General features: G+C 40.9%; 1 protein-coding gene across 1 annotated transcript; it reads right to left on the minus strand.

Annotated features, from left to right (window-relative positions):
* Nucleotides 1–8,137: 8,137 nt before the first annotated feature.
* IL5 (interleukin 5) lies at nt 8,138–12,628 on the minus strand. Its single transcript, XM_055299458.2, has 4 exons — nt 9,667–12,628; nt 9,426–9,458; nt 8,342–8,470; nt 8,138–8,236 (listed from the first exon to the last, which is right to left on the minus strand). Exons 1-4 carry the CDS (start codon nt 9,874–9,876, stop codon nt 8,138–8,140), a joined length of 471 nt encoding a protein of 156 aa, XP_055155433.2. The 5' UTR covers nt 9,877–12,628.
* Nucleotides 12,629–13,218: the final 590 nt, after the last annotated feature.

Raw genomic sequence — 13,218 nt, forward strand, 5'->3', positions numbered from 1 at the left:
GTGATTCTTCTCTTTAAAAAATGATTAATGTGGTAAATTACATTAATAGATTTTCTGACATTTAATTTTATATTCCTGAAATAAAGGAACATTTCATATTCCTGACACTTAATTTTATATTCCTGAAAGAAAGACATTACATTAGTTGTTATGTAATGTCTTTTTATACATGCTGGATTTGGATTTATAAAACTTTGATAACAATGTTTATGTCCACGTTCATGAGTGAGTATGGGATCATAATTTTTCTTTCATATATTTTCCTCCTCTGACTTTCGTATGCTATATATTAGCTTCACAAAATTAGCTGGGAAATATCTCATTTTGTTTATTTTCTATAAGAGTTCATATATGTTTGGAATTATATGTGACCTGACAGTTTAGAAGGACTCACCTAGAAAACTATCTGGACTTGGTGTATTCTTTCAAGAAAGATTTTAAATGACTGGTTTAATTTCTTTAGTGGTTCTAGATCTGTTTAGATTTTTCTATGTCTTCTTGCATCAGTTGTGGAAATTTATGTTTGTATTGGATACATATTTGTGTGCCTTCTCAGATTGCCCTCACTGCCTCCTATCTGTCTCTTTGTCAGCACCAACACCAACACCAACACACCACCCTTAACTTCCAGGCATAGAAGGCTGGACCTGACCTCAGGCTCTGCTTTCTGAAGAGACCTGGCTATGACAATTAGTATCAGATGTAGTTTTAGGTAACAAACACTGGGAAATGGAACATTGACATTGGATTATTCACTATTTTAAAATAATATGAACCTATATCTGAAAATAAGTAGGTTGATAATAACTTCTGGCAGGCAGTGGCTTTGCAATATCTTAAGCTTTTAGCTCTGGTTAATTTAGATGAGGGGCAGGTGGACAGCAAGACAATGAAAGATAAAGTGGCAGGGTTATATGAGAACAATGTTAAATATAAAGATTGCAGAGTACAATGACTCTTCTGACAGCACTGAAGACCTTACCAAAAGAAAATGATAGGCTCATGGCAATCTAATTCTAACTTAACATACTCTCGGAATGCTTGACAACTCCCATGGCAACTTTAAAGGAGACTCTTATTTCCAGCAACTGCAGGGCAGACCGATCTGAAAATTAGGCTCAGGATCTGATTATTTGCAGGCCTTAGAAGAGCTTCAAAGGAGAAGAGTGGATTTTGGACATTCTGTGTCAAAGTCAGGGCTCTTATGAGAAAAGAGTGGGACCATGAGACCTGGGATAGAAACATTTGGGTGGACAAACCTAAAACTCATGAACTTCCAAATTCTCTGAGCCCTCCTTAACTGGTAGAAGCAGACCTTTCCCCCTTGCTAGAGTAGACTAACTTCTCCTTGCCTGGAAACAGAATAACTATTTCACTTGAAATATATACTTCACAAGATGACATTTGTTCTGCCCACAACCCTCCCTCAACACCCCTTATTGCCTCAAGACCAATAATTAAAGTCGGATCTAAGAACATCTTGTGTTAACTAGGCACCAACCAGGAGACACAAACTATACCAGTTATTTTAATAAACAGATTAAATATAAAGAACTGTTATCCAGGTACTGGAAAACTAGGCAGGCAAAAAGGGAACAATAAGGTATCAAGGAGGTGGCAATTGTTGGAAGCAGCTAGCACTTCTATGTCTGGGCAGCAAAGGGAACAGGTGAAAATTATTAAAACTTATACATTTGGAGGAGGGTCTTTGTGGACCTGAAACAGACTATCTGTAGAGGGGATGCTGCTCTGCATGCAGTGCAGTTCCTGAGCTCAGAAAAGGGGTCCTATGGGAATGGGATCCAGACCTCTGAGGGGATGCTGGTTGGCTGTTGCTGGGGTCTCAGAGGGAAATGAGGTGTGCTAAGGTTGGTTCTATGAATGGTGGAAAAACTGCAAACTATAATCAAATGTTGCTACTAGAGTCAACTACTGCTGCCAGGGTTAATGTTAGGATTAGGATTAGGAATACAAATTTAAAAGGACAGGAACAGGAAACAAAACCAAAGAATAGGAAGCAACAGGAAGAAACAAGTCCCCTTTTCTGCCTCCAGCCTCCTAGTCTACACCCTCCATTGACAGATCCTAACAGGGTTTCAGCTGGCAAAGGAGAAATTGGTTTGCAGAATCCCAGCTGCAGCAGAGTATAGTATAGTGGGCTTGAAGCTGAGAGACAATAGCTTCACAGCTGACATACAGTCTTGGCAGGGAAGTGTAAGGTGTGCCGGAGTTTACTAATATGTACTGTCAGAATCCAGAATCGAGTGCATCCTGCAGCTGTTTGTCCAGAAGAATATAGAGTTGAGTGGGATTGGATTCTTTGGCATGGGTATACTTATGACTCAGAATTAAGTTTTCGCAAGAACAACTGGAGTTAGTCCTAATAGTTTGCTGGAGTGGCTCCTTGAAGCCTGATCCTGATGATGGTGTATAGAATATGAAGTGGAGATACCTGAACTTCCTCCCATAGTATTGAAGAAAAGAGCAGATAGCTCAGAGAAGCAGGAATACTAAAATGGATTTATTGTATCTGGCGTGAGAACCCACTACCTGAGTATGTTCCTAGAGGACACAGAGTATACTCCTTTTACTAACACAGCAACAGATGCACTAGTGAAGAGAAGTAGGCATCATTGCAAACATTGGTGGTGGACTCCGGGCGCGGTGGCTCACGCTTGTAATCCCAGCACTTTGGGAGGCCGAGGCGGGTGGATCACGAGGTCAGGAGATCGAGACCACAGTGAAACCCCATCTCTACTAAAAATACAAAAAAATTAGCCGGGCGTGGTGGCGGGCGCCTGTAGTCCCAGCTACTCGGAGAGGCTGAGGCAGGAGAATGGCGTGAACCTGGGAGGCGGAACTTGCAGTGAGCCGAGATCGCGCCACTGCACTCCAGCCTGGGTGACAGAGCGAGACTCCGTCTCAAAAAAAAAAAAAAAACAAAAAACAAAAACAAAACATTGGTGGTGGATGTCTCCTGTAAGCTGGGTTGAAGGTGAAAGATGCTGCCAATGACATGGACTCTCTAATATCAATAGGCAACATGAGATCCCTAGAATGGCAGAGCTCAGGTTGGAAGCACTTAAACATTAGAGGCAAAGGGGACATAATTACTACCACAAACAGCAAGGCCATGATGCCAACCAGGGTGCCTTGACTGTTAACCTTCAGGGATCTATTGTGGTGGCTAAGAAATTAATGTGTTCCTAGAGACAAGAAACGTTGATAATCGATTAGCATGTATGTGTAATCAGGTGGTAAAGAGCTGACATCAGCCACCACAGTGGAAAAGCAGGCTCTTCATCCAGTTCCCACATCTAAGGCATTCATAAACCCAGTGTCCATTGATTGAACAGGAGGACTCTATAATCCCACTACATATACATGCAGTAAACTTTCTTTAATCCTTTAGCAAAGAGATCTAGAGCCATTCATCAGGAGAAGTACACACTAGTATAGGAGATACCCAAACTTTTCAAACATTGTTAGATACGAGGTCTGAGCTAATACTGACACCAGGAAAACCTAAATCTGCCATGGTTCTTTGGTTAGAGTGGGACTTCCATTGGACAAGTGATAAATGGAGACTCTTAGGCTTGAGTCTTTTATACTCTGGGACTGTTTTTCTAGTTCTTTATTGTATAAATGGAATAAACATTCTAAGCACCTGGCAGAACCTTCCTGTGGCTTTGAAACTTTTGTAACAGCTCGTTACATTTATAGGCCTGTGCATTTTACTCTCTCTATGTCATGATCCTGATGGTAAATGTATACAATGATGTGAGACCATGAAAGCAGTAAGTCAGCTGGCCATAGGCAGGTACACTGAGATTAAAAAACAACTGCTGGGCATGGTGGCACTTGCCTATAGTTCCAATTACTCAGGAGGCTGAGATGGGAGGATCACTTGAACCCAAGAGTTTGAGTCCAGCCTGGACAACATAGCAAGACTCTATCTCTTAAAAAAATAAAAACAGGCCAGGCATGGTGGCTCATGGCCGTAATCCCAGCACTTTGGGAGGCTGAGATGGGCGAATCATGAGGTCAGGAGATTGAGACCATCCTGGCTAACATGGTGAAACCCCATCTCTACTAAAAATAGAAAAAAATTAGCCAGGTGTGATGGTGGGCGCCTGTAGTCCCAGCTACTAGGGAGGCTGAGGCAGGAGAATGGCATGAACCTGGGAGGTGGAGCTTGCAGTGAGCTGAGACTGTGCCACTACACTCCAGTGTGGGTGACAGAGCAAGACTCTTTCTAAAATAAATAAATAAATAAATAAACAAACAAACAAACAAACAAAAACAGCGGGCATGGTGGCTCACGTCTATAATCCCAGCACTTTGGAAGGCTGAGGCAGGTGGATTGCTTGAGGTGAAGAGTTCAAGACCAGCCTGACCAACGTGGTAAAACACTGTGTCTACTAAAAATATAAAAATTAGCTGGGTGTGGTGGCATGCACCTGTAGTCCCAGTTACTTGGGAGGCTGAGGCAGGAGAATCACTGGAACCCAGGAGGTGGAAGTTACAGTGAGCTGAGATCGTGCCACTGCACTCCAGGCTGGGTGACAAAGTGAGACTCCATCTCGAAAAAAAAATAATAAATGAATAAATAAATAAATAAATAAATAAATAAATATAAAAAGAGGGCAGTGTGGTGGCTCATACTTTTAATCCCAGCACTTTGAGCGGCCAAAGTGAGAGGATCACTTGAGGCCAGAAGTTTAAGACCAACCCAGGTCACATAGTGAAACCCTATCCCTACAAAATAATTTTAAAAGATACTAACAAGGCATGGCAGTAAGTGCCTGTAGTCCCAGCTACTGGGGAGGCTGAAACAAGAGAATCATTTGAGCCCAGGAGTTCAGGGCTGCAGTGAGCAATGATCACGCCACTGCATTCCAGCCTGGATGACAGAGCAAGACCCTGTCTCAAAAAAAAAAAAAAAAAAAAAAAAAAAAAGAAGAAGAAGAAGGATATGGTGAATGAAAACATCTAAAGAGCAATTACAAGTTTGCTGGGTGGGAAAGAACAAAGATACTGAGACAGAGGGTATAGTGTGGACCAAGGCACAGAGGTATGAAAATTCATGGGTATTCTGTGAAGAATAAGAGCTAGCATTCTTTACAGATCATCTCTTTTTTTTTTTTTTTTTAAATGGCCTCACACTGTTGCCTAAAGTGGCATAATCAGGGCTCACTGCAGCCTCACCTCCTGGGCTCAGGTGATCCTCCCACCTCAGCCACCTGAGTAGTTGGAACTACAGATGTGCACCACCACACCTGGCTACTTTTCTTTCTTTTTGTAGAGACATGGGCTTGCTTTGTTGCCCAGGCTAGTCTTGAACTCCTGGACTCAAGTGATCCTCCTGCTTCAGCTTCCCAAGGTGCTGGGATTACAGGCATAAGCCACTATGCCTGGCCTGAACATCTCCACAATTAATGTTTTCCACATAGAGTTCTTCTTCATAGAATGTGTCTCTCAATACAATGATTTCCCACCAATATTTATATTGGAAAAATATTTATGTCCGCTAAACATAAGAAATTCTTTAACCAAGTGATGAGGGGAGTCAATGGACAAAGTCTTTAGGTTTATTCCACATACAATTGGTAGCAAATCAGAGTTCACCGAAGACAATCGGAAAGGCTCTGAATGTTAACTAAGGGGACATGCAGCGTGTTATACAGACAAAGCAACCATTATATTAACTGCTGCGTGATCAGGAAGAACTGTTTTAAATATCTTATATCCTTATTTAAATACAATTAAGTAAATAAATACAAAATATTTTGTTTAAATTTTTACACCCTAACGTGTTTTTTCCTTATATACATGCATTTTACTATGTTTTATGTTTTAAGAAGTTGGTTGAAGATTTTGGGTTGAGACATAATGCATTAAAATTTTTCCCACTTAAAATAATGGGAATGAGGCACCTGGTTAATGTTTTCTTGTCAAAGATGTTACATGGACGATGCCTGTATTTCTGTATGTCAGGTGTCAGAGGGGGCAGAGGTCCACCTCGAATGACTTGTGAAGGAGACTGGACTTCAGATGGTAGTGAGTCAGAGGTTTCTATGCACAGCAGTGACACGTGGACATGTGTGTGTGTTGTCAACAGGCTTCACACGACGAGTTCGAGTCAAGTTTTATTTCAGTTAGTTGCAAACAGCCCTGATTGCTTTTAGCTTCTCTGGGACCTGGCAGATTGGTAAGGGCTCATTATTGGGGATTTAGATGTGATATTCCAGTCTTAAGTCCTTATTAACTATATTGGACCCTGATAAGGAAGCGGGGAAAGGAGCTTTTTTGAGAGAATATAAGTGTACAAGGGAAAGGATTTTGTCTGTTTTATTCACTGTTGAATCCTAGCCCCTAGAATAGTCCTGGAGCATACTGGAACTCAGTATCTGCCTAATTGAATCAAGTTGAGATTCAGTCTTCTTGCAAGTTGAGTTTCCTGTTTCCTGTCTCCTGTCTTTTTCTAGAGCGGTCAGCACCGTGCTGTGCTCCTCCATCTTCCTCCCTCACTAGCTCTGCTCCTGATCCTGGGGCTTGGTGCATGCACAAGTTGGGGACCTGGTCCATGGTCCTGACCACCATGCCTGGGTGTGTGCTGGAAGGAAAACACGTCTTCTTCCTCAGAAGGAGTTCCGTTCTCCTGCCTGGGAATCTGTGTCTGACTGCTCTGTCTCCTCTCCCATGCCCAGAAAGAGCAGGAGCAATTGCTTCACACAGCAGTGGAGCCCAACACTGCAGCAATCCATGCAGATAAAGCCCAGGCTAGGAGTACTGGCCTCTAAGGACCTCCAGCACAGGCTCCCAGCTGCATCCCACACCCAGCAGAGAGCCCAACACTGCAGCAATCCATGCAGATAAAGCCCAGGCTAGGAGTACTGGCCTCTAAGGACCTCCAGCACAGGCTCCCAGCTGCATCCCACACCCAGCAGAGAGCCCATGATCAATACAGATTTGTTGAATGAAAGAAAGAGAGAATGGATGATATAGCTGAATATTGTTACTGGGTCTCTCCTTTGGGTCTATATCAGTTTTAAAATATTTTAAAGAGCATATTTTCTGGATCCTTGAGAAGTTTTCTCAAACAGAAGAATCTCTAGTGATGCTACTGATAGCCGTAAGCAGGCAGATTGGAGTGTTGTGCGGCCTGGTGCTGCCCTGCCCCCGGGAATATGGAACTCAATCTTTCTAATGGGACTGCCCTACCAGTGTCTCTCTGTTCCTTTTGTTATGGTGCAGGATCAGGTGGGGTAAGAAACCCTGCAGGCCTTGGCAGAGACGGTGTCTGGCTTCCTCTCTATACTGGCAATGACGTTGATCTGCCAAATTCTTCTCACAGGCTGGGCGGGAACCTAGTTACAGGTTCCCACACTGCCCTTCTTCCTGGGGAAGCCTTACAACTCATTTTAATTCTACAATCAGTCTTGGAAAGCACATTCATGCATTTATTCCCTACCATTTACCCTGCACCATCCCATGTTCTGGATATACTGTAGAGAGAAAACCAGGTTCACCTCCTGCCTGTGTCCCTGCTCCCCACATCCCCACTAAGTCCTGCTAGGTCACTTCCATCTCTTGTGTGCCTTGCAACCCTGAGATTTCTCCAGGGAAATGGGGATGCTCAGCCACATGTGCTCAGACCCTTCCTCCAAACTGGGCATGTACTCAATGGACTGTGCTAACTTCAATTGCTAAGACAGAGGCCAGCAGCAAATTGAACAGTTGTCTATTTTTGTTTTATTAGAACACAACATACCATGAAATAAATATTAATTTACCAAATTCTTAACCATTTCATAAATATTAATTTACCAAATTCTTAACCATTTCATAAATACTATTAAGTTAACAGACATTTTACAGAATGTTTAAGTTAAATAAGAAAAAAGTATATCAATTTTGCCTGGAGGAAAATACTTCAATGATTCTGATATCTGAAATATATTTTAAGTATTTTATGCTTTCTGGCAAAGTGTCAGTATGCCTGAAATAATTTACTTTCCCTCTAAAGTTAAATTATACTGAAAATTAAGGCCTGACTCTTTCTTGGCCCTCATTCTCATTGCAGTAAAATGTCCTTCTCCTCCAAAATCTTTGGCTACAACAAACCAGGTTAGTCTCAACTTTCTATTATCCACTCGGTGTTCATTACACCAAGAAACTCTTGCAGGTAGTCTAGGAATTGGTTTACTCTCCGTCTTTCTTCTCCACACTTTTTCTGTGAAAAAAGAAAAATGACAATAGGTATTACAGGAAACTGTCAATTCCATAGAAATAGGCACAGCCAGACAAATATAGTTTCCGTTGAATGTGTGTAACTTACTTTTTGGCCGTCAATGTATTTCTTTATTAAAGACAAGTTTTTGAATAGTCTTTCCACAGTACCCCCTTGCACAGTTTGACTCTCCAGTGTGCCTATTCCCTGAAAGATTTCTTCAGTGCACAGTTGGTGCTAAATGAGGAAAATTTTTAAAATGCAAATAATCAAGACAAGGTTTAAAAATTTGGTCCGTTGTCCATTCTGCAATGTATACATACTTCAAAACATCATATTGTACACAATAAATATATATACTTTTTAATTCATCAATTAAAAAATAATTATTAAAACAATTTTGGTCCTCAAAGATAGGCGTTGTTTTGTGGTGTTTACATGAGTTCCCTTCTCCAAAGAGTTTTTTGTTTGTTTTCTAGGCAACAAACCACCACATATTGAGATAAAATTTTCAAAAAGTAGATGAAGCTTATATGATTACTGAGGAGTTTTATAAAGGATATAACTTAATTATGTAACTGGAAAAAAACATTTTGGAAGTGTAATGCATTATACGTTAAACTCACATCAATGTGTTTCTACAGTTCTAGCTGGTAGTTTTATTCTATTTAGACTAATAAAATTATATATTTTAAATTTTAATATGACCAGGACATATTCAAATGCATACAATACCGTCATATAGTCATAATTATTTAAGTATGCAGAAATTATTAATATAGGGCATTTGTTATATATTTTAATGTCTACTGATCATGGTTCTAAAAATATAATTCTGAGTTGCTAATACTTTCAGAAACACATTAGAGTGAGAAAGACCATAGTCAGAACTGCATGGAGACTAGCAGGCACCTCTCACTCAGTGTGGAATCCTTCTGGAAAGAATCCCTGACGTGATGCTCTTTGGGAGGCAAGCTAACAACATCACCAAAGAGCCTAATCCACTTGTTTAAATGATTCTACTTGATAAAAAGTCGTTCCTCATATTCATAAGTACAGACATTCACAAACACCCATATGAAAACAAAGTATAGAAAATTAAATAGTTCCAATGATAACTGATGATTTACAGCTTAAAATAGGAAATTTACTTATTCATGCCATCATTTTACTGAATCATAATTTAACTTACATTTTTATGTACAGGAACAGGAATCCTCAGAGTCTGGAGGGGAAAGGAAATACAATCATTTTTACAGCACACCAGCATTCATAACTTTTAATGGAATGTTTGCTGGTGATGTAGTTACCACCCATGTACTAACATGCTCAGAATCTTATTATTTATAACAGATCTCTACATATAGTAAAGGAACCAACACAAATGATTACCTATGCACTTCACAGACTGTAGAAATCATAAAGAAAATTACCTCATTGGCTATCAGCAGAGTTCGATGAGTAGAAAGCAGTGCCAAAGTCTCTTTCACCAATGCACTTGTGGGAATTTCTGTGGGGATGGCATACACATAGGCAGCTCCAAGAGCTAGCAAACTCAAATGCAGAAGCATCCTCATGGCTCTGAAACGTTCTGCGTTTGCCTTTGGCAAAGAAAGTGCATAGTACAAGACTGCATCCCCCATCAATTTATTCTCTATCTTTGAGGAAATGAATAATTTCTAACAATCAGATAGAGAATGCCTAATAATGGCATATCATGAAACTAAATGTTTCCAATGCCTTATATCTTAAAAAATAAATTTACTTTTATCTTTTAATAATAAAAATCACTATTTCCTCCCTTTAAAAACATTTTCTATTACAAAGAAAATCTTTGGGTTGATACATCATTGCCCCACATTTGCATTTCTTAAAATCAGAAGATTAAGTTCCTCTTAAAAGATGTGTGCAAAAAGGAGTATAAGGTAGACCACTAAACAGAATTTTATGCTAAAATACATAAATATTGGGAATGTTTTTTCAGATCGGCTATGTTCTACCATGACTGTGGCTAGATTAATCTGTCTTAAAAGAAATTGAAAATACTGGTGGGAAGATAGTGATTAAAATGGAAACTGCCAAGCTTTGGCAGGGTCGAGTTCTGTTCACTGGGGTCTTGATTAGGATCCTTTCTGTTGCCAGTGACTAAAAACCTAACCTAAAGTTGTTGAAGATAAAGAGTGAAGGTATTGGCTCATAGAATCAAACAGTCCAGGAATGGAGGCTCTTTTACATTTTGATGGCTTCAGTGACTCTTCCTTGACTCCTTCCTTGGGCAGCTTTCCCACTGAGGTCTCAAAATGATGTCCAGACTCCTGGATCTATATGTATTCTGTTCATGAGCAGTAGGAAAAAGCAAGCTGTGCTTTTCTGATTGTTTAATCAAAAGCTTTCAAATTCAGTCTCTTTCTGACAAGGGTCGCATGTTCATCCTTGAACTGTGACCAGGGTGTGGTATATACTGATTGGCTCTCCCTGGAGCTAGAGGTGACCCTCATCCCACCTCAAGTGCAGAGCTGAGAAATGTGAGGTCCCACTAGTAAGAGGGACACAGATTCTTGGAAGGCAACCAATAAATATCTGTCACAGATACATAATACATGGATGTGTCCTCTCCTTTGTGTCCCATAAGGGTGGAGGTGTCCTTTCACACCTTGGGCAGGCCATGAAATTAGGGGAATCAGCCTTTGCTCCTTAGGCTCAGACCTGTAATCCCAGAAAGGCGCAAATGAGGCCCTCTCCTAGACCATACGCTTCCTTTTTCCCTGGCCTGGGCACATATGATGGAGCTGTATGTGGCCCATTGTTTTTAATAGAGTGCTTCAGTGAGCATCCCAGAGTGACTCTATGTTGGCAGCCTAGAAGCCTGACTTCAGGCCTGTCTTGAGCATCAAGAACAGATGGTACCAAACACAAATTGTTGCCCAGAACACTTTTCCAAAGCTAGGTGCAGTTGTGTATGAGAAGTAGAGGCAGCTGGGAGGTAGACACACCTTTCATACATATGCAATCCCAGCTCTGCACTGGAAAGATAAAGATAGTCTTGGATTTCAGTGGCGGCCTTCTAGTACCACGTTTGGTTTTGTTTGTGCTGAAGTTTTGGATTCTCGGTTATACGTGTCTGATTTGCACACTTGAGAAATGTTTTCCTTGGGAAATGTTTCCTTAAGACTGCAAAAGTTTGGCTCACTTTAGAAAATCTATCAGGAGTGAGGTAGGAATCACAATTGGCTTGGTCAAAGTCCTTTTAAAATGGTGTTCTCAGAAAAGAAGCTGAGTTCTGGCAGGAGCTTTCTCTTCCCAGAGAATATGAGACAGTTCTCTCTGATTCCCCCTGACACCTTTGTGTTACACTGAGGAAGTTAGGGCTTAGGTGAAAGTTTCAGGGGAATTGCCAAATAACTTGTTATTTTAGTACCTTAAATACACAAAGTTCTGAATGCTTAAATTCTATCATAGGAGGCCGGGCAAGGTGGCTCATGCTTGTAATCCCAGCACTTTGGGACGCTGAAGCAGAAGGATTGCTTGAGCCCACGAGTTTGAGAGCAGCCCGGGCAACATAGTGAGACTCCATCACTAGAAAAAATAAAAAATTAGGCTGAGCACAGTGGCTCATGCCTGTAATCCCAGCACTTTGGTAAGCCCAGGCAGTAGATCCCTTGAGCCCAGGAGTTCAAGACCAGTGAGTGAAATGGGCAGGGTGTAACACATCAAAGCTGGTGGGGGTCACGAGAAACTATAGTGCGCATGATCTGTCTAAAGGTGGCAGGTGCTGCTCAGCTCCAGCTGATGGTTGCCAGGTGACACACCTGGGCTCACATTACCAGATCATTCTGTTTTTCAAAGAAGCCTTTACAAAAATTAACCAGGCATGGTGGTGTGTGCCTGTAATCCCAGTTACTTGGGAGGCTGAGGCAGGAGAATTGCTTGAACTCAGGAGGCAGAGGTTGCAGTGAGCTGAGATTGCACCACTGCACTCCAGCCTGTGCAAGAGAGTGAGACTCTGTCTCAAAACAAACAAACAAACAAAAAACCAAAAAAACACAACAACAACAACAACAAAAAGAAGTCTGAAATCCTGCTTATTATATATAATATCTGGATTTTTCAAATGTTGGCAACTGTATAATGTACCATTTTGCAGCCTCTGTTTTACAGCAAAACTGTGGGTTCTTATTGGAAGGCTAGTTATAAAAAATACTTATTCAAAATTGTATTTCTTTTAGAAATGTTTAATTTTGGCAAAATACACATAAAATTTACTATCTTAACCATTTTTTTAAGTGTACAGCTCAGTAGCCTTAAGTACATTCATAATGTTGTGTGACCAATCTCCAGGACTCTTTTCATCTTGCAAAACTGAAACTCTGTACCCATTAAACAACAGCTCCCAACTCCCGCCCCCCTTCTCCCAGCACCTTGCAACCACTCTTTTACTTTCTGTCTATGAATTTGATTACTTTAGGTACCTGATATACAGTACTTGGCTTTTTGTGACTGGCTTATATCATTTAGCATAATGTCTGTTCTCAAGATTCATCTGTGTTGTAGCATGTGTCAATTTCCTTCTTTTTTAAGGCTGAATAATATTTCATTGCATATCTATACCATGTTTTGTTTATCCATGGTCTGTTGATGGACACTAATGTTGCTTCCATCCTTTGGCTATTGTGAATAACACTGCTATGAACATGGGTATACAAAATTAAATTTCTTATGAAGTTTCATGTCATTACCTTTTCCTCTGTGTGATCTCCCCAACCTGATTGTAAACTGTCTCGAAGTTGGAACTGTAAAATAATGTATTTGAAAGAGCTTTACTGGCCGGGCACGGTGGCTCACACCTGTAATCTCAGCACTTTGGGAGGCTGAGGCGGGTGGATCATGAGGTCAGGAGATCGAGACCATCCTGGCTAACACAGTGAAACCCCATCTCCACTAAAAATACAAAAAATTAACTGGGTGTGGTCGTAGGTGCCTGTAGT

This window comes from Symphalangus syndactylus, chromosome 11 (assembly GCF_028878055.3).
Source record: "Symphalangus syndactylus isolate Jambi chromosome 11, NHGRI_mSymSyn1-v2.1_pri, whole genome shotgun sequence".
Taxonomy (NCBI): domain Eukaryota; kingdom Metazoa; phylum Chordata; class Mammalia; order Primates; family Hylobatidae; genus Symphalangus; species Symphalangus syndactylus.

Bases quoted from the DNA above. Each gene is read 5' to 3' on its own strand.
- IL5 (XM_055299458.2), bottom strand. From the start codon at position 9,876: ATGGGGGATGCAGTCTTGTACTATGCACTTTCTTTGCCAAAGGCAAAC. The intron at 8,471-9,425 runs GTAAGTTAAATT...TTCCTCATTTAG, and splicing joins CTGTTCCTGTACATAAAAAT to CACCAACTGTGCACTGAAGA. The intron at 8,237-8,341 runs GTAAGTTACACA...CTTTTTTCACAG, and splicing joins AATACATTGACGGCCAAAAA to AAAAAGTGTGGAGAAGAAAG.